Here is a 24,337-nt window from a genome sequence, read left to right as displayed (position 1 = left end):
AAAGTTTCTACAGAGTAAAACAGAGCTATTTGTGCCAACAAGAACAAAAACAATAACAACAATAATGAAAAAAAAAAAAAGATGCAAGAGTATCAGGGTGTTAACAATTAAATTGTATATAAACTGAATACTAAAAAGGTTTTACTATTCTTATTACTTATTAACGTTCAATACTGAGATTTTTTCCCAATAGCGCCAAACTAATGTTCTGGGTTATTACACTGCATGGATAGTGTTTTAAATCTATTAAGTTTCTCGCAGAAAATATAGAGATTCAGAAATTTTTCGTTGTACAACCTGCATGCCCTTCTAACAAAACTATTTTTCGCGTAAGCAGTCCGACTACGGGGGATGTAAAAGAGGGGTTTTTTCCTGCAAGCGCGTTCACAACGTCGAGGAACTCTGAAGGATAGTGAATGTAATAAAAACGGAGAATCAATAATATTGTTAATAATTTTATAAAGGGTACGTTCTCGGCGATAACTAAGGGATGTTATATTGTGTGCTCTCATTGCGGTGACGTAATCTGATTTTTTTTTTCTAATCCTGTATTCTATTGTCTTAGCAAACTTTTTTTGAACTCTCTCTATCCTATCACTATGTATTTTATACTGTGGGCTCCACACAGCGCTTGCAAATTCCAAACGACTACGAACATAACTGTTAAACAGTACCTTATAAGTTAAAAGTCTCTTAAACGGTTTACCTACGCGTAATATAAATCCTAACTGCTTAAATGCTTTACTTAACATGTCATCAATGTGAGGTACAAAAGTGAGTTTTGAGTCCATTATGACACCGAGGTCTCGAATCTGGTGAACACGACTTAAATTTTTATTACAAAGTTTATAGTCAAAATTAATACTACTCCTTTTTCTGCTAAAATTTTTTGATAATAATGCTAAATTTTTTGATATGATACACCATTTAAATACATGTTGTAGCTATTATATTTCTCAAGCTTCATTCTTCAGATATAAAAACCAGGTAGTCCTTTAACCTACTAGGCAACTCATCGCATGTTTAAAGTAGGTAGCAAAAACTAACTCAAACAGGTCTATCCCTACTTTTACTTGATGGGGCGCGCGGCTTGCCGCCATTGCTCATTCTTTATTCTTGCGAGGCAACGAACGCACGTAAAATCATAATTTTGTTTCAAAGTCGTTTAAAATGCCTATACGTAGTGCACTTAGTGCAGACATTATACGATTTATACGAGAATACGAGATGTAAGCTGTGGGATTATTCGTTTCGTATTCGTTGCGCAATATAAAATATATTTGTTATTAAAATTGTTCATCATCCTGGAGGTTAGTCGAGAACTAACACGAAGGAATAAATCATCCTGGGGGTTGGTCGTGAATCAACACGAAGGAATAAATCATCCTGGGGGTTGGTCGTGAATCAACACGAAGGAAAAAATTATCTTGGGGGTTGGTCGTGAACCAACACGATGGAAAGTTTGTTCGTACTTCGAACACCGATTGCGCCCGGGGGTTGGTCGTGAACCAACCAAAGGTTTAATTAAGATCGGACAGCGCGCAACGAAACAAATGGCCCTAAATAATCATATTGTGTTGTGTTAAAGAGACGAGGGAGGCTTTCTTTTTATTTGGTTTTAGATGGCCCAACAGAAGAAACTCAAGCAAAATTGCCGAGTGATAATAGATTCTTCAGATCCTGAAGAAAAATCAGATACTTACTTAAGTGTAACTATTTTAACTATTTTTGTAAAAAACTTACACTTTGTGATCAAATACCTTGCATTTACTTTGTACCGCGCGGGCCGTGAGTCCACGACTGGTAACTATAAACCTGGGGGGCGGCCTAGAGTCGTCACGAAGATAGAACTTGCTTGGGGTTGGCCGTGAGTCAACACGATAGCAATGCATAACACAATTTAATAAATCTATAGCGGTTCTCGATCAAAACCACGCACATTTTAAAACACCAAGTTCAAGTTTTTCTATGTGCAATAAAGAATTATCTTTTAAGTTCAAGTTCAAATATACTTTATTCATGTAGGCCTATTTATGTAATCTAAAACCTTACGGGTTTTATTTTGAAAAACATTCGAAGTCTACCCTCGAATTAAAAATATTTCTTTTAAATTTTTTCACTAGCGCTCCGCGGTTCAGTTTTGATTTGTGCGTGTCAGAGACACGTCGGTCTAGCTGCCGAAATGTTCGGTACAAGACTAAATTGCCTTTTAAAATAAATCCTTACATATAAAATATATTTGGATTTTTAATATGCAATTATATGTGACAGAATAAATTTTACTCACACCTAACCCATAGTACGGTACTTTTATCCGCCCAGAGGTTGAATTTGAATAAACACGAGACTACCTCGTAAATTTATAATTGAAACAATACAATAGTACCTATATTATTTTTATATTACCCACATAAGTATAACTTGTCTCTAAAAGTGGGAATTGTTAAATAGGTGTACCTACATCACGTCACGTGATGTGAATCAGATCGAAATTCCTAAACTTAAGCTGGATAAAATCTCTTTTACCACAAATGAAATGTAATAAACTAAGTGGTAATACCCTGCACAATGTATATATTTTGATGACCATTTTTGAATGTTTATATATGCATATAACCATACAAATTATCGGGATACGTACGCCAATATTGTTATGGGATACATGAAAATATAAATATATTTATAATACCGTGATCGCTTAAAGGCATAGGCGATGTCAGTATCTAAGTACCTTGTGTCTGTTTAAAAATATGATTTTACTTTTTTAAGTGATATTGAATAATTAAATAATTTGAATCATCCAATTGTAACAAAGACACCTAACTGAATTGAATTACAGGAAAATAACTTTATTTTGCATGAAATATGGTACAAAAGGTGGTCAGACAATATTATACATAAGTAACACATATTTCACCAGCATCTGGCATGCAAAAAACTAAACTTACAACTGAAGCTAAGAAACAAACGCAAACACGTTTTACGCTTATTTCTTCATAAATACAAGTTCATGCCGAAGCCTGACAAAGTGACCATTAGAGTATCATCTAACTGAGTTAATGATAAAGCGGTTTCGGTACAATTTGGCTAAATACACACACGAATATATTTGTTTGCATCTCTCACAGATATTTAATATTTATTTTTATGGTCGTAAATAATGGGTAACTAGGTAAATACCTATTAACCTGTATCAAAACTACAAAACGATTACCTTCCGATTATCTTTTAAAGGATCACCCTCAGATTATGCACATAAAAATATAAATACATAATTAAGAAGCTAATAGAAACCGTAAAAAATGGTTTTTATGGTTCAACTCTCATGTGTCGGTCGCGATACTCTTTCAGCCATCATCAATACGATGATACCATGCAATACGTTTTTGCCAAGTTTAAAATATATGTACCTTGATATTATAAGTTTAGTAACTGTAGTTGGTGGGGACCCACCACTTGCAATACCGTTATGTCATTAATATAGCACAGTCATGACATAAGTCATGGATTAAAATATTAAGATGAATCCACTTAATATAATATTTGTTTTCTGAACTCTCAATACAACCATAGTAGCAATACAGCAAAGGCAATTTTTTATTATTATTCCGGCTTTAATGTTTACATTTTATAAATATACAACATTACGTCGCACAGTCTTTCGTTCCTTGCAGAGCGAATACTTGAATGGAGGGCATAAGTTTTTAGATTTGATGCTTAATATCTGAATTTCTGTTGATTGATATTCATTTCATTTCATTGATTGCGTGGTTGATTGCTGTGCTGTCCCGTTCGCGCTGCGAGAATAGAAGCCGCTACACCAATATTTGTGAAAATATGGTCAATCGCGCCTTGCGGTCAATAATAGTAAATTAAATAAAATAAAAAAGTTTCATATCATTTACATATTCTATTTAAAGGTACTCGTCACATGCAGCCATTTATAAATGTATACTAAATTAATTCCTAATGATGTTTGTTAAACGCTGATTTTACCTACTCAGGTTTAACTGGATATTATTATGCATTTTAATAGCTCGAATATATGTACATTAGGTACGTATATATAATTAAATGATAAATAAATATTCTGTTACTATTAATGGACCTTGGCCCATTCATTATATGTAATATGAGCGCAATAATAAACATTTGAGTGTGAGTAAATTACAATCTTATTTGAAAGATTACTTCGAAAGCTGAGTAGACTGCTAGTCTTATAAATTATTTTTGTTTAGAATACCTTTGGTGATGCCACACATATGACATGCTTTATGCTTAATAACTGAACAGAAAGCATAATTTATGCACGTTCATATATTTTTTAGATTTCAGGAACGTGGTGGATTTTTTAATTTGATAAAAATCAAAATATAATTCTTCTTGGGTAAATCAAAGGACTTAAAAACGACGTTAGACATGTTTCGAGCAAATACATGGTTTTTATTAAGTTAAAGCTCGAAAACGCGCTAGGCCGCGTGAGTCTTTGTCCATTGCACGTCGTGTCACTATTCGTTGATCAGGAGCTGCTGTAAGCCGATTTGCGCGTGCACGCGCCTAATAACTGAATTTTCTCATTGTCGTCGTCTGCTCAGAGATCATCGTAAACAGGATGAGTCGTCGTGAGACAGACATCACACGGCCTACGCGTCATAAGCGCCAAGACGCGGGAAAAGACATCACAGCCACAGCGTATCCCACCCTGTATGGAGGTAACGCTGGGTTGTATCGTTAGCCTAAATTACGTCTTATCTTCGTAGATAATTACACTTAGACGAGCCTGAATCTTGTCATCAATAGTGTACTGTTCTGAGCCTTAAAAATTCCGTATCGCGGACAAGAACTGCTAGTGAATTTTAATACATTTCACAAAAGCACATATGTCTTATGAGTTTACTCGTATTAAACTGTTTCAAATCGAATTAAACTTAATGCAAAGTTGACCACAAATTGTATGGAATCTTAGTCAATTAGGTTTTATGAAGAACAAATTAGATTTTGTTTAAATATCCTAATACGTAAAAGTATATATATATATATATATATATATATATACAACCTGGCTATACCTAATATATGTATACCTTTTTGAACCTGCATTGCTAAACTTTCCCGTGCTTCTTAACAATACCTTATAACTCAATTGGAACAGTAAACTTGTGTATAACATACACATATGTACATGGTAGATAATTATTCCTACAAATATGTTTTCAGAAATAAATATGCTATGATAATATTGATAATGGGAAAGAATGCAGCAAAACTTTCAACTCTTAACATCTACCTGGTTTTTATATCTGAAGAATGAAGCTTGAGAAATATAATACATGATCAAACGAACTTCAAAGTGAAGTTCGATCAGTATTATATGAGTAAGCTTCATTCGAAGATATAACTACCCTCCCTCCCCTATACCCGGAAAGAAAGTTTTGCTTTAGAAAGTAAAGTCTCTAAAAATAATGAGCAATGGCGGCAAGCCGCGCGCCCCATCAAGTAAAAGTAGGGATAGACCTGTTTGAGTTAGTTTTTGCTACCTACTTTAAACATGCGATGAGTTGCCTAGTAGGTTAAAGGACTACCTGGTTTTTATATCTTCGAATGAAGCTTACTCATATAATACTGATCGAACTTCACTTTGAAGTTCGTTTGATCATGTAGTACTTCGACAAAATTTAGCCGTTGAACAGGCTCGTTCTCAGTATACGATGTCTCAGTAGTTACTATGTTTTATTAAACGTCAACAAGTTAATACATGAATATGGTAAATCTTACCAAACAATTGCATATGTATAACCTTGTTTGTTCAGAATTTATTAAGGATTATTTCTTACATTGACATTTTTTTCGTAACTAATACTTTTCTCAAAAATAAAAAAATAAAAACCGTAAACCGGGACATATTTCATGCTAAAAGGGGGGTTGCGTCAGGGGAGGGGAGGGGACGCTAATGTCCGTAAAGCACCATACCCAAAGGTATCATACTACATTCGTTTCAAGCTGGATAAAATTTGTTTGTCTTCCCCATACATAAGAGCATAACTTGACCGAATCATAATGGCTACCTGCCGCTTGCGTGCTTAGAGTTCCCTATCAACACTCAAATCTTGATCTGGCGGGTACGATCGCTGTGTTACTTGGAAGTAATTTTCAAAATGTGATCACGCCAATATTGGCTGTGTTTGTGACTTCAAATTTACAAATAAAAATGTGGCTTTTATACAAACATAGTAGGATTAGGATAGGCCTTGACTTGAGGTACTAAGTTCGCCATTTGTAATTCTATATTATTATTATTAGTAAAGCATCGTGAATTATTATTGCATTTACTGCCAGTGACCTGCTAGATGGGTTCTCCGTTCGTAGACGCTGTGGTGTGCGCTAAGCCACGCACACTCTTACGTAGCCCATTATTATATATACGCTAGCACGTAGGAACATTATCCAGAATAAAGACATACTTATAACCAATTGGTTGTGTTAATTAACGTCCCACACTACATGGCGACCCTGCCAGTGTGGCCTCGCGCCGCACTGTATAATCCCAAAACTAGCTAGAAAGCGGAAAAAATATGGAATCAGCTATCTGGCAATCATGCCTATTTTAAAGGAAAGATTGTGTATAACAATGACTAATTTGTGGACACGTCCTATAAGGTATTAATGTTTATAATTAGCGTGCAGCATGTATTACCTATGTTTATAAATGGTTGAGTAAATTGAGAACGATGAACTGACCGTTTTATGACCTTGTTTATAAAACAATATTCGCCATTACAAACGAGCTGTAGGTACTGGTAACAATAATAAAAAAAAAAAATAGAAGACGCGTTTGTAAACCATGACTACCATGAGTAACAATGCCTGTGCATGTGCTGACCTACTTATTCAATTATCAATTTTGAAATTTTAAATTTAGGGACCGGCCCGCTATCCCTTATCGGGGTTTTATAAGGGTATTGCATAAGGCTTAACTCACCATGCCCTTTGCCAGACGAAACCCTTTGTTTTGCTTTTAAAAACCCTTATATAAAGCTACCACATTTGAGTAATCGGTAGCCCAAATACCCTTACAAAACCCTTATCATCCGCTCACCAACACCTTGCATATTGCTTATAAGGGTTAGCCTTATAAAGGGCTTCCCTTTTAGCATATAACGTGCTAATTTAAGTCGTCTACCTTGTTCATAAAACACACATTACTTCGAATCCGAGCGATCGTCGGCGGCGACGGCAGCGTTCTTTGACTAGGCACGTATTTTCTTTCCTTTTCATACACTACCGTAGATATATACTAATCCTGTCTTTTTCACGCAAAGGGAAACCTTTATAAAAAGCGCTTAAAGATAAGGGTAACCCATATTAAGAGCTAGCCTTATTTTTGGTTAGCTTTTCGGTAAGGGTTAGTCAAAGGTAAGGGTATGAATGGGCTTGCAGTTCAAAAGGGAAAGTCTTTCAATGTGTTAGCCGTGTTTAAGTGTCGCCCATTGAAAGGGTTTTATCGCGGAAAGGGTTGTCCGGTCCCTTATTATTTTATGCTGATATTTTTATTACATACAAATATTAATAATGAACAAGACTAAACGTTGCCAAAACCTAATGTAACCCGAGGCGTATCGCCAGATACACCACTAGTTTTTGGCATATTTCTTTCACTATTGTTTTGGTGAATCAGGTCCTCTGCTGGTAAATGCATTGGGATAACTTCGAAAGCGGGGTAATTTTGAAAATTGCAAATACCTACCTTTTAAAGAATAGCACTTTCTAGTGTACCAAAAGTACGCAAGATGCCTTGGTAAGCATAGCACTAGCGTAAGTATTGCTAAAGTAAGAAGTGCGTCTAGTTTTACAGATATTTGCTATTTTCCAATAAACCGCTTTCTAAGTAACCTAATGCACCTTGTATGCCTATACTCAGACATTCATGTTGCATTTTCTCCATGCCGTAATTTTGTCAAGGTGGAAGTGCATTTTTATTTTATCATATTCATATTTACTATTTTTAGTTTTGTATTTTCAATTTGATGTATTATTTGTTTTGGATGGTTCGAATTTTTGAAAGTACATTTTTTTTTATAACAGGCGAGTTGAATACAATGATACATTAATTATTACAGTAAATATATCTCATCTGGTTTTAAGCGCATAGTATAACGCACATAATAATTGTTACATGAGAAAATATTCAAGGCCCGTCTGATTATGAGCTCCATTGGCAACACAATTATTAAATGCGGTCACAGAAAAATAACGATTTGCAGAAGATTAGTCCCTTATAGCAAGAATTCTGTGCAAATTCAGGTTTGGTGAACCCTTTGGGTTTAGAATTGTACGCGTTGCTTCTATACATTTTAACCGTTATGATTCGGTATACGCTGGCGATCGACATGTGTTAGCGCTTTAATCGATTAAATATATTAGAAGACCGACTACTGTACTGTCATATGGTTTCGTGCTATTGACTTGCATGATCGTCATGATCAAGCTAACGATGCCCTTGGGTCGGGATCTGACAGAATCCGCTTCTTCCAGTTCTAAATTGTCATTTAACCCAAAACCGGACTTAGAAGATTTAATGCTCTTGTTACATTTTGTCTTTAAGATAATGGTCAATTTTAGCTTCAACTAGGCCGGATTGTCGTTGGGTCGCTGTTTTATTGTTTAAAGTGGGGACTGTGTGTGTAAGAGCGGCGTGCTGTTATAAAAAAAATCCGACAACGCACCAATGTAACTAAATTGTACTATCATATTCATACGAAATTGTAACTAAATTAATTTAGAAAGCATACACCGAAGATATTCTGAAATTGACAAAGCAAATATTTCTAGTTATTCTCCTTTTATTCATTGATTATTTGATATGTGACCAATTTAAATTTTATATTCTTATATTTTACACGATATATACTGGCATAATTATAAAGAGTTGAAGTTCAACTTCGATAAAGCAGCGTTCAGGCATTGTAAGATAGTGAATTGAGGTCTAGTTATTATTACTATCTCTACTGTTTATCGTGTAAAAGTTATAGGTGTGCCACGCACAGTGCGTCATCATATCAAGCGGAAGGTAAAAGTGAATTGGGCGTGTCGAACAACAACTTTTTCCACATTACTCTTCAAAGTACAAGTAATTACAACTCAATGCTTACCTTATCCTGTGGGGTTTGGTGTGATAGGTTACTTTCGGTAGTCTTTAATGAAACGAACAATACTACTTCTTCAACTTCAACAACACTAAATCTCTTCTATTCAGTAAATAGGCCACAAGAGCATTTTTACACGTCAACATGGAATTTACATAAAAGCAAAAAAAAACACATCAACAATTTATAAAATCCATCTAACTGCAAATATCAATTCAAACTAAATAATTACAATTACTTAGAGATGTATAAAGTCTCTAAACGTCGAATTACAAAAAAATAACTAAAATAATACCTAGCCGAAATTAGGATATTCGTAAGACTTCATCATACCTATAGTTATCACGTATAGCTGCAGGGACAAAACCATTATCATTGCATCCTCGGTACACATGTAGGTAGTTATCATTTTGCTGTTTGTTTCGTAGCAAATGCAATATTTTTACTACTCACATGAAATGACAGAAAAATAATATTTAGAATATAGTGTTATGTGCCGTGCCGGTATCGTTAACAGTCATATGATTCAGCTATATAAGTACATATGTCACACAACCATAAGCGTGAAAAATACTTTTGTTTGCAGTTTATTTAAGTGTGCTACTTAAATATGTAGATACCACAAGGACAATGCCAGTCTCTGTCTCACCTACTCGTACTATATCATATTTGTCATTTGTAATTCTAAGAATCTCGTGATATGTAGATAAGATGTTTGAAAGATACAAGTTACTTTTTTTTGGATACAAGTACAGGAAATAGGAAAAGATATAATTATGTAGAAATAGCCTTTGTTAAAAGGCCAACTATACACAACCCCCATTTTTAAGGCTCGTTTTAGGGCCTGTTTACAAATTGACTAATGTTTAGTGCGTATTCATGCATTTGTCCCTAAACGAAAGGTTTACCTAGCAAATGTGTAAACTGGGAGTCTGGGACTAAGCAAAATTAAGTGATACTAGTGTGGCTACCACCAGCCACCAGCAATAGTTTCACTTCCATTCTTCAATTTCTGTTTTACGTATATTATGCCAATAATTACAATTCAAGATACATGAAATATGTATAGCAACACCCAATTTATTGTAGTTTAACACGATTATTTTCCACATGTTATCAACGAGTTTTCGGGTAACGGGTAAGTTCTAGATAACTTACTGAAGTGATTAAATGGAACATGTATTGTGTTTGTGTTGGGAAGCGCTAGTAATTGCCTGCAACAGATGGTTTTTAACGAGCTTAGCCTCAATAACGGTTCAGCGGCGAAACGGACCTACAACGCGCTCAGGCTGTGTTTTTTCGGGTACAGTTGCCAAGGCTATCCCAAACCGATCATATATTACGGGTTTGCCGTTTTAAGCAGCAAAACAATTAAACTGCGAATTGCTACTTTGATTGGAAAGCAGGTACGGTAGTACTACTCGTATTAGTTATTCTGTGACAATGATGCGAATTTGCGCGTCGCTCCGGTGTATGGGCGTGATAGCGCTATGCACGCATATACATAATATAATATCAATGTCCCGCTCGCATACCGGAGCGGCGTGCGAATCCGCATCCAATGTGAAGACCGCCTAAGTATTTGATAAAAAAATCTCTTGTTAACGGAATAGGTAAGTACTTTCTCAAAATTCTTTTCGATTTTCTGCCACTTTAGCACAACATGATACGACGTAACATTAACCTCGTCGTAAGACCCAATGCTTGTAGGTCGAAAAACTGCACACAAGATCAAGTTTTTCGATACAGTCGTTTTATATCGGAGCCCGAAAATTTCAAAAAAATTTAGGCACTACATTGGGTCGTTATTTTCACATAAGGTCAATGTGGATAAGGCCGTTTATAAGGGAAGACTGTCTACAAGCTCTTTCATTGCTTTTAACTATTACGTTTCTACACATAATTGTGTAGAAACGTAATAGTTAAAAGTGGGGAATATTGATCCCCACTTACAGAAGGTCGGTAGAACAGGAGTTTAGCTCTTCCTTTCTGACTGTAGCCTCCTAAGGCCCAGCCATACAAATGAAAAATCCAAAATTTGCCACTGAAATTTGAACCTATAATGTAGGAAATCAAATTGATTTTGCGTTGTTGGAAAACTGAACGAAACAAAGCAAAAGCGATTGTTCCAATTTGTATAGGATTCAAATTTCATCGAACTGAAGAGGACCTTGGGCCTTAGGAGGGTATTAGGTATCTGCGCGACGTGCATGTACAAACGAGAGTTCTTTATATGCTGATCTTCCCCACCCCACATGGACCGTAATATAAAAACTGATTGGACTTTACAACTTACGAAAATAACCTTCTCTTTTGCCTTTTCTTTCTTTAAATTTCCTTTTAACCCTGGTTCCCATAGGCCCAAATTATACACCCCTAAAAACGTTTTCTGACCAGGTTCTTTTTCCTTCCAGTTATAATCTCAGTGTGCTGGGTCGCCGGCGCCGGCGTGGGCTTCCTGCCGCTGCTGGGCTGGCACGCGGCCGTCGACCCCGACGTCGGCTGCTACTTCGTCGAGGTTATGGACTACAACTTTCTGTTGTTCCTGTATTTTGCTACGATTATGACGCCCAGCGTGCTGCTGGCCGCCTTCTACGCGCACATTTACCGTGTGGTGGTTAAACAGGTGACGATACCTTTATTATTATCCTCTTGTCTGTGTATGATAAGGATTCTGACCGAATTTTTAGTCATCTCTTAGCTTTTTTTTCGAGGACGATTTTTTTGCAAAAGTTCAAACGAGGTTTGAACCCGTGATTTTTGACCACCACACACATATATTATGAGCTTAAAATAAAACCGAAAGTATTAATAATAATAATATTACGGAGCCAGTGTGATAACCACCTAAACAACCTTAGACTCTTTGTTATAGGTTGTTATAATATAATTACTGACTACGTTTCCAGGTTATGATTCAAATCTGCAGAATCATAGCTTGGGAATTAAATATACTAGAATTTATATTTTCCCTAGATCGTTAATTGTCTCACCAAACTTTGAAATAAAATGACGCAGTTTATTACTCGTACTTTACTCCTTGAATTTCGATTTAGACTCAAATACTTTTGTTTTGTTTTTGTGTTATACTTTAATACTAACACAATTTAAGGCTACAAGTCTGGACTAGGCACTTCTTTATGAATTGTTTGAAGTGACTTCGATCATGCATAGAGGTAACGCTAAAAGTTATTAATATGTACTAGGGGTAAGTGATCTGAATCTGTCTAATTTGCTGTGAGTTCAATCAAAAAGGATTGTTAAACGTTTCAGATGAGCGAGGTCATGACGGTGCAGGGCACCAATGGGCGCGTGACGGGCGGCACCATGCTGCGGGTCCTCGGCGCTGCACAGAAGCGGGAAGTCAAGGCCACACAAAACCTCGCCATCATCGTCTTCTTCTTCATGGTCTGCTGGATCCCTCTCTACACCATCAACGCCATCAATGCCTTTAAACCGGACCTCCACATTCCAAACCTGCTCACGGACTTCTGCATTATTCTATCTCATCTCAACTCCGCTATCAATCCACTGCTTTACGCATACCATCTCAAAGACTTCCGAGCGGCGTTAAAAGGACTTATATGTACAGTGCTAGGGAAAGGAGGACCTATTCCACCTGGGTACAGACCGCCAGTTCCAATTAGACGACCGGCGCTAGAAAGATGCAACGCGCTCAGGGAGAGGCCTAGGATTTATGTCAACTCGCCGGTTTGGCTCCGTCAGAAAGAAGCGGAATTAGCTGCATCGCAGCAAGCGAGCAAAGCGGTAGCTCCGTCACCAGCAGATATGGAGCCATTTTTAAATAAGACCGTGGCTGAAAGTTCCAGCGGGCGGCACACGCCAGAAGGCCGAGAAAGCGAGGGCAGTCCCTATCTCATAGAACAGGACCAAGAAAGGTGTCAGAGCCCGTACAGGCGGGTGGAGGAACTTCTACGTAGAGTACGAAGCGTGAACTCTGACCACAGCTGACACGAGCCGCGCCGGGATCGCCCGGCTTACAGCCTTTCCTGAACTCTAAAGCTTTAAAGCCGAGAAGGCAACCTATTCCAAAGAATATACCTGCTATGAGCAGATTTACTTTACGGCTGTCAACATGATCTATATTTATAAGAAATTTACTATTAGCTGAAGTCATATTTTTAGATATAAATGAGATTTTTCTAGTACGGCGTAAAATCTATGTGAGTAGATGTTATTGTAAATATGCAAGAATATATATGTCCCGGGACATATATTTAATTATTGAATGTTGCTGTTATGCTTGTCCTAAGAGATTCGGTCAAATTTTGCTTGTTATAAATTAAACATGCAGTAAATTTAGCCATTAGTATTTCATTTATGTACCTTACCAGGTGTGATTGCAATGGTTTCATACGTTCTCATTATTGCAATTACTATTTGTTAACTGCTTTGTAAATTTAATGGTCTTTATGACTAGTGATTTTTACGTTCTAGAATACAAAAACGATAGTGTCATACAACTATGACCCATACCCCATACGTACCTACATACGTTTGCTACCCTACTACGTTATTGACGTTATGCGTTTAAACCAAGTTAAATGAATCAGTTTATTAATACGAAAGTAATGTATTTCCTCCGATACCATAAAATGGTCCTACATTGCTCCAAATTAAGGCAAATGTGAATATTTTTTACATACACTTGCATTGCATACCTGTTATATAATATTATTTTTGTTTTCCTGAGTATAAACATAGGTAAGTATAATAAATAAATATATTTTCTGATTATATTAAATGGTAAATAATTTTACAGTCTTCGAGCATAATTACCCACAGCCCACAGGAAGCAAAGTAGGACCATTTAACGGAAGGTATTTTCCCTTTGCTCCATACTGCTCAATCCTTAAAAAAATAAAATTCGCACCAGGAACAATCCACTAACTCATTGGATATGCATGGTGACAGTTACGACGGATCATTAAAAAAGGGAAAGTGCGTTACAATACGAAGATACCGTACCGCTTATTGTACAAACAGTGTTATATTTGTCACCATTAGTAGCCCGTGTTTCGTTGCAATAAAGTTTACGAATAATGGTCATTTAAATCTTTCTCACTACTTGTAAGCTGACTTTCCCATTCGCGTATGTTTTGTCGCATTGGAGTTAATACCTGTAAATATTTATTACCACTATTGAAGAAGGGTGTATTTCTAAATAAAAGAAGGGTGTATTTCCAAATAGAACGTTTACAGCAATAAATCACAAACGAAACAGTTGGCAAAGTCAATGCGTAATGAATTTCCGATTACCTATTGAAATAAAAATCTTAGAGATGACCTCATTCTCAATCATGTGATTGTGCAAGTTTGTTTACAATAAACACTGATGACAGCGCCATCTAAGTTTGCATTCCGTTATTAGATGTAAGGCGCCATCTATAAGTTTATGTGCAATCTACTCCGTTTGGTTACTAGTAGTATTAATAGTACCTTTAACAATACCGAAGTCCATTGCTGTATGAACCTATATACCTACCGTACCGAGAGATGGCGACAATAGTCTTTACTCGTAAAAAATTGGGAGGTGTAATCGATTTAAAAAAAAAACACTTTACGTCCTAATCCTAAGTATTATCAAAGAGAATTAAGTAGACATAGAGTGCTCACTGGGGCACTCCGTACATTAGTTTTGTTACCAAAAAGACTATTATTTTCGTATCGACATCTAGCGTTAAGTAGCGGAATTATCAGTACTGCTACTCGACAATAGATGTCGCGACGAACGGAAAGTCTAATTCTCAACGATTTTCAGCCAATATCATAACCGGATTAACCAGAACTCTGTTGTTGTAAAGACATGTACAGTCGTCAACTTTTCTGCTTATAAAAAACGGGTGTCCCTAAAAGGACGCAAGATTTCAATTTGCCGCCATTTTTGTATTTTAGTGCTGGCAACCCTAAAAAAAAACTATTTGACAGCTGAATGTTTATGGTTTGTAAAAGTGGCGGGTTATACGAAATATCAACGTGTTTTTATTATTGAACAATATTTCAAAATTAATGAAAGTTTGGCGGGTACGGTTCGAAAATTCCTAGTCGTGTGATCTCTCGATTCGGTGATCAGAACTGGCCCCATAGATCTTGCGATTTAACGCTTTTAGACTTTTTTTTAGGGTTATTTAAAGTCTATGCCAATAAGCCAACAACCACTCATGCTTTAAAAGAGGAGTTCGATGCTGCATCGGAAAAATTCAGCCGCATCTATGCAAAATGGTCATAGAAAATTTTGGCAAAAGAGTGCGTATGTGCCAGCAAAGCCTAGGAGGACATTTGCCTGACGTATTATTTTACAAATAACCCTATTTTATGTATTTTAAGATTTTGTATACAAATGTATTATAGCAAACAAAAAAGTGTTTTTCATCAATTTCAAAACTTGCGTCCTTTTTGGGACAACCTTTATTAGTTGTAAATTGTTGAGGAGTACACTTCATCAGTCGCGAAACAAGTGACATCTAGCAGTACTCCGTATCCGCTACTTGACGCTAGATGTCGAGTACGAAAATAATAGTCCTTTTGGTAACAAAACTGATGTCTACATAATTCTCTTTGGTATTATATTTTACAGTTTTGTCGGCGTGATTGATTTATAGGTAGCCAATGCCAAATTGCAGCTTTCTTGCACTAACGGTCAGTGAGCTAAGCCCAGCACGGACAGACAGACGGACATGGCGAAATTATACAGGTTCCTAGTTGACTACGGTACCCTAAAAATATTACTTAGGTATTGTTTTAATTCTCAGTGCACAGTGCAGTCAAGAAGTGTAATTATTCTTAACTTAATTTTGGGAACAATTAGGTAAATACGGACTAATTATTATTTAATTAGAGCCTTAACTAAGTATGCAATATTATTTGCAATTCATTCAATTAACAGTAAGTGTTTGATGATAGTGACCAATAAGTATTGTCATTTAAACTGAATTGGTATCATAATAATATTACAGTGTTCGCAGAATAGATTTGCTGAATTGGCTTGAATTGAGTGGCGACTACGCCGTACGCCGCCGTAGGAGACAAAGTCAACGGTCAAAAACGGGATATAGAGCATGAGCAGTCGTTGTGGAGATTATTAAAGGAGCTCTTACCCAGTAGTGGATGTCTTTCAGCTGATATGGTGATGATGATGACAATGATTGTATTCACTTAGGTACTTTTGCTAAATGTTACTTACTATTAACTTACTTACAACAGTTACACCTTTAGTTATTCTGTGCTAATACATTGTTCGTATAATATTTTTTTTTTCATTTCATTTCATTTCATTTATTTAGCATATATAAGCATTACAGTGTTATACCAAAGCGCTTACATACTAGTCACATCAAATAACATTAAACATTTAATAAACATTATAAACACACAAAATTAATTATAGAGCAATTCCATAATAAATTTAATAATAAATACAAATATAAAAATCTAGCATGAATTAACATAATTAACAACAATAATAAAAATCGTTAACAATTATATCTATTTAATTCTTTAATAAATAGCTCATTGTTATAGATCAGGCAGAATTAAAGGTGTGTAAACCGAACTGTTAATAATTTATTAAATTACCATTTATAATTTAAAGTATTTAAACCATAAAATAATATAAAAAAAACTATAAATTGTCACTAACAATAGTATAAAAAGTTGTTTAACTAAAATATTAATTAAATAATAATGCAGACATATTCATTACGTGTATCGATAACTTATGTAAGTTATTATGTTCGATTCTGGATACTTTGTATGACCTTATTTTTCCTGTATTTTTCTAAACTAAACACCGGGTGAAAAAGCGATCCTCTTTAATGACAGTTAATGAATACATATTCTTGGGGTAATTACAGTGTGCCTTGAAGGTGTAATTAAATAAGATATGTACCTTTGTATTTTCACTTTGGTTCCGCAGTCAGTTTTTTTAAGATCGATCTTAAATTAAGGATTTCAATCTGTATGTTTACTTTGAATAAAAGAGGGTAAACTCGCAATGCTTAACTCAGGTGGCGCTGCACTTCAAAAGCACATAAACACATACACACTTTTGTTTAGACAGAAGGCAACTAACCATTTATAATCTGTGGGTTTTTAACTCCATCCAGAATGACATGAATGTTGTCTATGGTCTCTGATTTTTGTTTAGAAAAATCAAAGAATAGAGTTGTTGACGTTGAACGTAGTAAAAAAATTAAATGAAATAAATATACAAAGGAAAAAATGACCAAGGCCTCCAGTGCCCGGGGCTGAAATCGAACCAGCCCCGGGCCACCAGAACCAGAACTGGTTTTTACCGTGTTTTTTGTTACTTAAGAATATATTCTAAATGAATTATTGTGCTAACGCAAGAAATATAACTGCACCGACTGAACAAAGTGTTTGGCAGAACAAAACTGCCATACGGAGATAGCTTGGTCTGACTACTCATATATGGAAAACAATTGTTATGACAATTGATCGTTAGGGCTAGTGCCCATTAGGACTAAACAGTTAGGTTAGCTTAAAGTGACTTTAGGACAAACGTTGTTAGGGATTCCGAAGTAGACCTTTTTATAAGCAAGTCAGAAACTATTATCTCAATAAGTAGCACTTTTTACAGTCTGCATTAACATCAAGGAAAGGCGCGTTCAGTTTAGTTAGCTAATCAATTAATAGGTAATGCTTGTTGCTAGGCCTTCTTGAACAAAGGGTGTATTATTCCCACTTGTCCTCGCTCCAGTGACCGCCGCCGTACATGAAGCGGGGACAAATACAAATGATTTATATTAAGCACCTGTTCTCATCTGTGTCCGACGGGGACAAACCCAAATGGGAATAATACACCGAATAAAAAATGTTTTGACTTGACTTTGGCTTGACTCTTTAATTAGTTTTTCAGTAAAAAAAAGGCAAACTGCTCACATACGTGCGGTATTGTTTATTAATTGTATTTAATAGATCAATTTTATAAGGATAAAACACAGAGGTATGAACTGATCCAGAGGCGGCATGACCATGAAGCAAAAAAGTGATTTCAGCGCTTTTAGAAATATATTCCCTAAGGGAGCTAAAATGGGTTGAAAGTTTGCATAGGGACCGAACATTTTTTTTAAATAGTGTACTTGAAAATCTCCTAAGGGAAGTTAAGAGGGATTATTTCGAGAACATTTTTTTTCAGTTATTTAGGGGCTTGAAACTTCGTAGGTTAATTGCGACAGACAAATCTCATGCTTTGTATAATTATTAACAAATGATCAACCTAAAACCTACTCTATCTTTTGCTGCATAATGTTCTATGCTCATGTAGAATATATAACCACTAACATACAAATCCACGCGTACGAAGTCGTGGGCAACAGCTAGTTACCTATAAACTCGTTAATGCACTAAATAGGGGCGCACTGATGCAGCCTTGCAATGACATTAAAATTACAATATAAATGATAGACACAGAGGGCACAAAAACTTTCTTTCTATACTTACATCGCTTAATTTTCATTGCTCTGCGGGTAAATAGCTAATCATCAAGTAATAAAAGGTCTAAAACTTTGTTTATCGGTTATTATGATGTGAATGTTGACACCTGCAATTTCGGTATATTTTGTAACATATAAGTAATAACTTATTTAGTAGGTAGTTAAAATAATAATAGGTAATTAGCAGTGACTTTTTTCGGTTGGGGATGGCTTGCGGTACCAGTTTGTGGCGAAACAAACACTGTAGTAGTTCTTTAGCAGCATGGACCGGCTCCGTCGAATCAAGAAGCGGCTGGTTGAGAACAGCTTTGATAACCTGGTGTGGCTCGTTATGATCGGGCCCAGCCTGGGTGGATATCAGATCACCAGGAAAAATGTTTTCGGTTCGGCAATTTTTGTACCTACTGAATTTAGAGCTGTGCTTGTTATGTTTATAGATAAGCTGTGGACGGACGAACCAACATCGAGGCACACCTTCGCAAAAGACGCCACGACAACTTGTAGTTTCGTTATAATCATATCAACCTTATATGAAATAAATTTTTGCTGGTCCGGCTGAGGACAGCTTCGACACTTCATCGTTAGTGATAATTAGATTTAGAAAGAGTAACCTGACGGCAGTTATAAGAAGAAAGTTTTTTTTTGTCAGATATTGTTCGTATAAGTATAAATTAGATGGATTAGAGTCATGTTAATAAGCAAATATAAGTAAGTAACTTAGCTTCACGATTGAAAGCGCCTATCTAATTCTGAGTAAGTATCATGACGATCGACCATATAAATAGGACGGCAAAATTTCTTTTTATACGAGCTTGTTCCCGTTTAGTCAGCAGCGGTAACCGTAGAACAAAAGAAACAAAGGCTTTTGTTTAACAGATTAGGGTGTGAAACGTAATAGTAGATTGTTAACCAAGGGTGGAAAGTGAACCATATTACCCGAGATATTTTGGCGCTCGAACGAAGTGAGTGCGCCAATAGTTCGAGGGTGAGATGGTTACTTTTACCCGAGTTAAACACTCTACTTTTCATTTCGACTATGAGTAAAGTCAAATGTAGAAATGTAGGTTTATTATTGGTAAGTACATATATTTCTTTAATACAAATTATTAAACAAATTGTTTATTATTGGTAAGTATATTTCTTTAGAACAAATTATAGGTAAACCACATAACAACAATGAAATTAAATTAGTTGAAGATTACGGTGTAGTTTAAACAATTCGAAAAATTAAAAGTTTTGCCATGCATATTTATATTAGAATTACTTTCCACCCTAGGGTGGGAAAAGCAATTTTCCACCCGCCTATCAGCCTATGAAAGGTGAACTTTCCGAACAGGAGAGATGAAAAAATCATTTCAGAAAATTGATACTATACAAATGCTTAAACCCTTATAGTCCCTTTCTGGATCATCCACCTATCGCTGCTCGCCTACGTGTATGGCGTGGGCAACGTGGTGTATCAGGCCAAGCACGCGCAAGTGGCCAGCGACTTCATCAAGAGTAACGTCAACGTCACCCTCTTAGTATTTATATCGTACAACAGTTACTGGTTGATAAAGAAAAGGTAAACATATTTTCACCACACCAGCCCGTAAAGGTTCCTTAATTTTTTTTATCCTGATCTTTAGAGTGATTGAGCCATATGATGAGACACCTGGGAAAATTTTAAGACCCTTCCGCGACCAGACTTTATTTGCTACACCGGAATTTTCTCACTGACTTTGCGCTCCAGCGAGATCAGTTGAGCGAGACAACCTGATCTGGGTGTAGTGTGGAAATCAAACTAATGGGAGTTTTGTTTCTGGTTCGCTACAACTAGCCCAGCCGGGAAGACTCTAGCAAGAAAATTAGCTACGGCCGACGACCTACGGAGCCCTTCCTTTTTACATGCATTTCCAACATTGAATAACCTTTTTAGAAGCCATTGGAGGCGATGAAAGTAAAGAGTCAAAGAATTTTCTAACTATGAAACTTCCGTGACCCTCGAACACGTTAAATTAGTTTAAACGGGTTACTCATAAAAGCTCTAGATTTCCATCCAATTTTTGAGAATCTAACATGTCGAGAGTTGATTGTGTTTATGTATCCTTCAAACATACTCTTGAACTTTTATCTTTCAGAGATGTACTAAGAAGTGTACTAAAAAAAGCTAAAGAGTGTGACACCAGCACCATACAAGCTGGGCTATTCGTCGAGAAGTACGATCGCTCCTTGTCCGTGATAAAGCGCATTTTGATCATTTTCTACAGCGTCAATACAATCAACGAGTTTACAACATATTTGCCCAATCGGGCTGATTTGAACGAAAACACCTTCTCAATGACACCTTGTGTGGGTAAGAATTCAATTTAAACTTGTGATGCAGTATTCCCTCATTTTGCAAGAAAAATCCCGATTAGCCGTGCAGAGACCGAGCCATAATTTTATTCAGAAGAAGTCGAGATATGTGATTAGCATGGACTTGGTCAAGCGGCAAGCCGAATAAATGATTGGTGAAAAAAAAAAGAAAATTTCGTTTCGGATTTTAAAAAACCAGCCAAGTGCGAGTCGGACTCGCGTTCCAAGGGTTCCGTACATTACACAATTTAAACAATGTATTTTTTATGTGAAATGTCTTAAAAAACCCGTAGGGGTCGGATAAAAAACTATGTAATTAAGTCCGACTCACGCTTGACTGCACATTTCTGATAGATTTTCCTGTGATCTATAGATAAAGATCTATTTTGTGTATTTTTTTCAAAATTTTTGACCTAGTAGTTTATTTTTAATTTTCTCATTTACCCCCCAAAAGTGGCCCCGTGTTTAAAATTCATTTGTTTACGTTACATGTCCGTCTTTGGGTCACAAACTTACTAATTAGTTTCGGAGAAAATAGGCTGTGACAGACGGACAGACAGACGCACGAGTGATCCTATAAGGGTTCCGTTTTTCCTTTTGAGGTACGGAACCCTAAAAAACTCATTACTTCATCATCCCTTTCTACACGATTTTTTTTAAATGAAGTAGGCCTTTTATGTACTTACATATCAACATTCAACATTGTTTTAGGGATGGAACCACTGACGTCGTCTCCACAACGCGAAATCTGCATAGCACTGTTATCAATTCAAGAAATAACCAATATGAACACTACACACAGTTTCCAATCTATGATGCTTCTTCTCATATGGCATACTTCTGTCATGTATCGATTGCTCTCCGATGAAATCACGACGTTTAGTACCCTGCTTACCGATCCAGGAAACTACGATTTTGTGAAAGGAAGGCTGCCCGTCATTATATATCGTCACGCTCTTATTTTGGATATAACAAAAGACCTTAGAACTTTATACAGTATACCGATGGGAATTAATTTTGGTTCGAATGCAGTGTGCCTGTGCTTTTTTTTCTTCTTGGAACCTGCAGAATATTTTAGTTTTATGCCGATACTCGTGTATTGTTTTATTTTATTCTTCTTGTACTGTTTTCTTGGGCAGCGGCTTTCGGATGCCGCAGAGATGTTCTCTCAGGCAGTGTACAACAGTGGTTGGGAGATGATGCGTATAAAGGAACGGAGGGCAATTTTCTGTATGCTGATGCAGTCCCAGAAAGAGGTTCATTTACTTGCAGCCAATTTAATCCCTGTCAACATGAGTACTTTTGCTACTACGTGCCAGGGCATATATAAATTGGTAACTGTTTTTAAATTGTAAAGAAACTACACATTTCAAGCATTTTTTTAAGCTGCTAGAGAGAAGTAGTACCTACCTATTAAAATAGTTTGCCTATAATATTAAAAGATAGCAAAGAAAATAATTGTTTTATTTCAGTAAGTAATATGTTACACTCAAAGGCCGCAAAATCTGACACGATCTTATTTGTAGAGCCATAAGAGCGTGTCACATATTTTTGCGGCTTTCGGAGAGTAACATATTATTGCAGGTGACTGTACCTACGAAACACGAATCCATGCATTGCCATTCAGAAATACAAGTTTTGACATTACAAGTTAAGAACATAGACATATATATTACTTCGTAAAGAACGGCCTACGGCACTACGATTTGGCACTGAATGGGGCCGATACATTGGAGTCAAAATCGCATTTAGTTACACCAGCGCGCTCAGTCGTATGGCGAATTGCGCAGTGGAAAGGCGTTACCATTGGTGTAAACAAAGTATAAGCGTATGCATACAATTCCGACCGAACACCGACGCCTTTCCACTGCGCAATTCGCCACACGACTGAACGCGCTGGTGTAGCTAAATGCGATTTTGACTCCAATGTATCGGCCCCATTCGGAGTGCTCGTAAGGCCGGTATTTATGAAGTAAGAAGGACTTTATTTCATTACTCGAATTAAAAATACGTAACAGGGTAGCATATTTTAATAAAACCGGAGAACCCTTACATTTAACTCTGAATCGTACTACCATTTTTCCTTTAATTGCTAATAATGCGAAATAGCAAATAGCAAAGTTGATCGCTAGGTTAGTAGTTCAATTGAAAATCTCAATAGTCTTGCAATGAAGGTCAGTCTAATAGTTTTAAACATAGATGTATTACTGTGAAGAACTGACTTAAAGTAAGAAAAACGTATTTACTTCGTATGAAGCCAGTTTAAGGCCTCCTAGAAAACGGCAATCGAAACTAAAATAGTCTATGTGAATGACCATGTCACTTTTGTTTGTATTTGTCATCTCATTCCCATCCCATTAATACATTTTGACTACAGTTAGTGCTTGCTTCATAATTTTGGCGACCGTCGACGTGTTGAACAGGGTACTTTATACAGGGTGGCTAAAAAATAACTGCATTCCCGTTGCCAGGGAGGTTTTGCGATTATACGGCCGGGACTCCCGACGCTTCAGTTTTCTATAGAAAGCATCACGTGTTCACCGATTACTTGTCAATCCTGTCATAGAAAAAAAGTGGGAGAAGTGTTCTGTCACTTCTGTGGGCAATATAACAAAAGTTATGGTATGGCTAATACTTATATATCCCGTCTTTCTTACTTGAATCTCAAGTACTGAAAAAATTAGGTACATAACCCGCCTGAAAGGCGCAATAATTAGCTTTATCACTCTTACATATAAGTGCGATAGAGAAACACAACGTTTCGTTGTCGTAGCGCAAACGATTGGCATCATGGCTAGGCTGGTTTTCTGGCACAATCGTGTCTTGGGGATAATGCCCCGGGTGACATTAGGATTTGTTGATAGCTAATTGATTGTAATATCTATTTTATTAATGATGTTTCTTAACTTGTAAGGCCACAGGGTGTAGTCACTAACCCCCTTATTCATAAAACTTTACAAGCCTCAATAAGTTCATTTATCCCTTTCTTACTAATACTTTAGACAGATTAACTCCCTAGCAAGCAGTTAACGTTCGATCACCAATTATTTCCTTAAAGTTCACAACTTTTCATTAGGTATCTAGATTTCTAGGTAACAGGAAGAAAATTAATCCTCTTCACATCGTCTATAGATTATACATGCAAATTATGTACGTAATTTAGATGGTGAAAGTAAAAACTTCACGCTAGTGGTCTAGACTTATTCAGTTATACTTTGTTAACAAGATCTTACGTTACAGCTTTGGAATCATTGTGCTTATAGTTTTGTTTTTGACGATGCAAAATTCTGATTCAGCCATTACCTATACAAGTAGGTAAGTATAATTTTTATGTATTTAGATGTTGCATGAAACTTAATTACTGTAATTATACGAGTACAA

At 36.3% G+C, this 24,337-nt stretch overlaps 2 protein-coding genes across 2 annotated transcripts in view; both read left to right on the top strand.

Moving 5' to 3' along the window:
* LOC134742390 (adenosine receptor A2b) overlaps nt 1-13,346 on the top strand; it is a 106,899-nt gene extending 93,553 nt beyond the window's left edge. Inside the window, exons 2-3 of the mRNA XM_063675511.1 lie at nt 11,558-11,769; nt 12,417-13,346. Coding sequence (XP_063531581.1) covers nt 11,558-11,769; nt 12,417-13,115 — 911 coding nt within the window. The 3' untranslated portion in view covers nt 13,116-13,346. The remainder of the gene's footprint in view (nt 1-11,557; nt 11,770-12,416) is intronic.
* Nucleotides 13,347-18,663: 5,317 nt separating this feature from the next.
* LOC134742425 (uncharacterized) lies at nt 18,664-22,321 on the top strand. The gene is made up of 4 exons (XM_063675568.1): nt 18,664-19,002; nt 20,015-20,183; nt 20,740-20,954; nt 21,668-22,321. Exons 1-4 carry the CDS (start codon nt 18,882-18,884, stop codon nt 22,309-22,311), a joined length of 1,149 nt encoding a protein of 382 aa, XP_063531638.1. The 5' UTR covers nt 18,664-18,881; the 3' UTR covers nt 22,312-22,321.
* The last annotated feature ends 2,016 nt before the right edge of the window (nt 22,322-24,337 follow it).

The sequence above is a fragment of the Cydia strobilella genome, chromosome 6 (genome assembly GCF_947568885.1).
Source record: "Cydia strobilella chromosome 6, ilCydStro3.1, whole genome shotgun sequence".
NCBI classification, from domain to species: domain Eukaryota; kingdom Metazoa; phylum Arthropoda; class Insecta; order Lepidoptera; family Tortricidae; genus Cydia; species Cydia strobilella.
The sequence above is the reverse complement of the archived record's forward strand: the minus strand, read 5'-3'. Positions and strand labels throughout refer to the sequence as shown.

What these genes read in the sequence shown, in the direction of transcription:
- LOC134742425 (XM_063675568.1), top strand. Translation starts at nt 18,882, where the DNA reads ATGGACCGGCTCCGTCGAATCAAGAAGCGGCTGGTTGAGAACAGCTTT. An exon ending in CACCAGGAAAAATGTTTTCG is followed by an intron (nt 19,003 to 20,014) that starts GTTCGGCAATTT and finishes AAACCCTTATAG; the next exon opens with TCCCTTTCTGGATCATCCAC. An exon ending in CTCAATGACACCTTGTGTGG is followed by an intron (nt 20,955 to 21,667) that starts GTAAGAATTCAA and finishes ACATTGTTTTAG; the next exon opens with GGATGGAACCACTGACGTCG.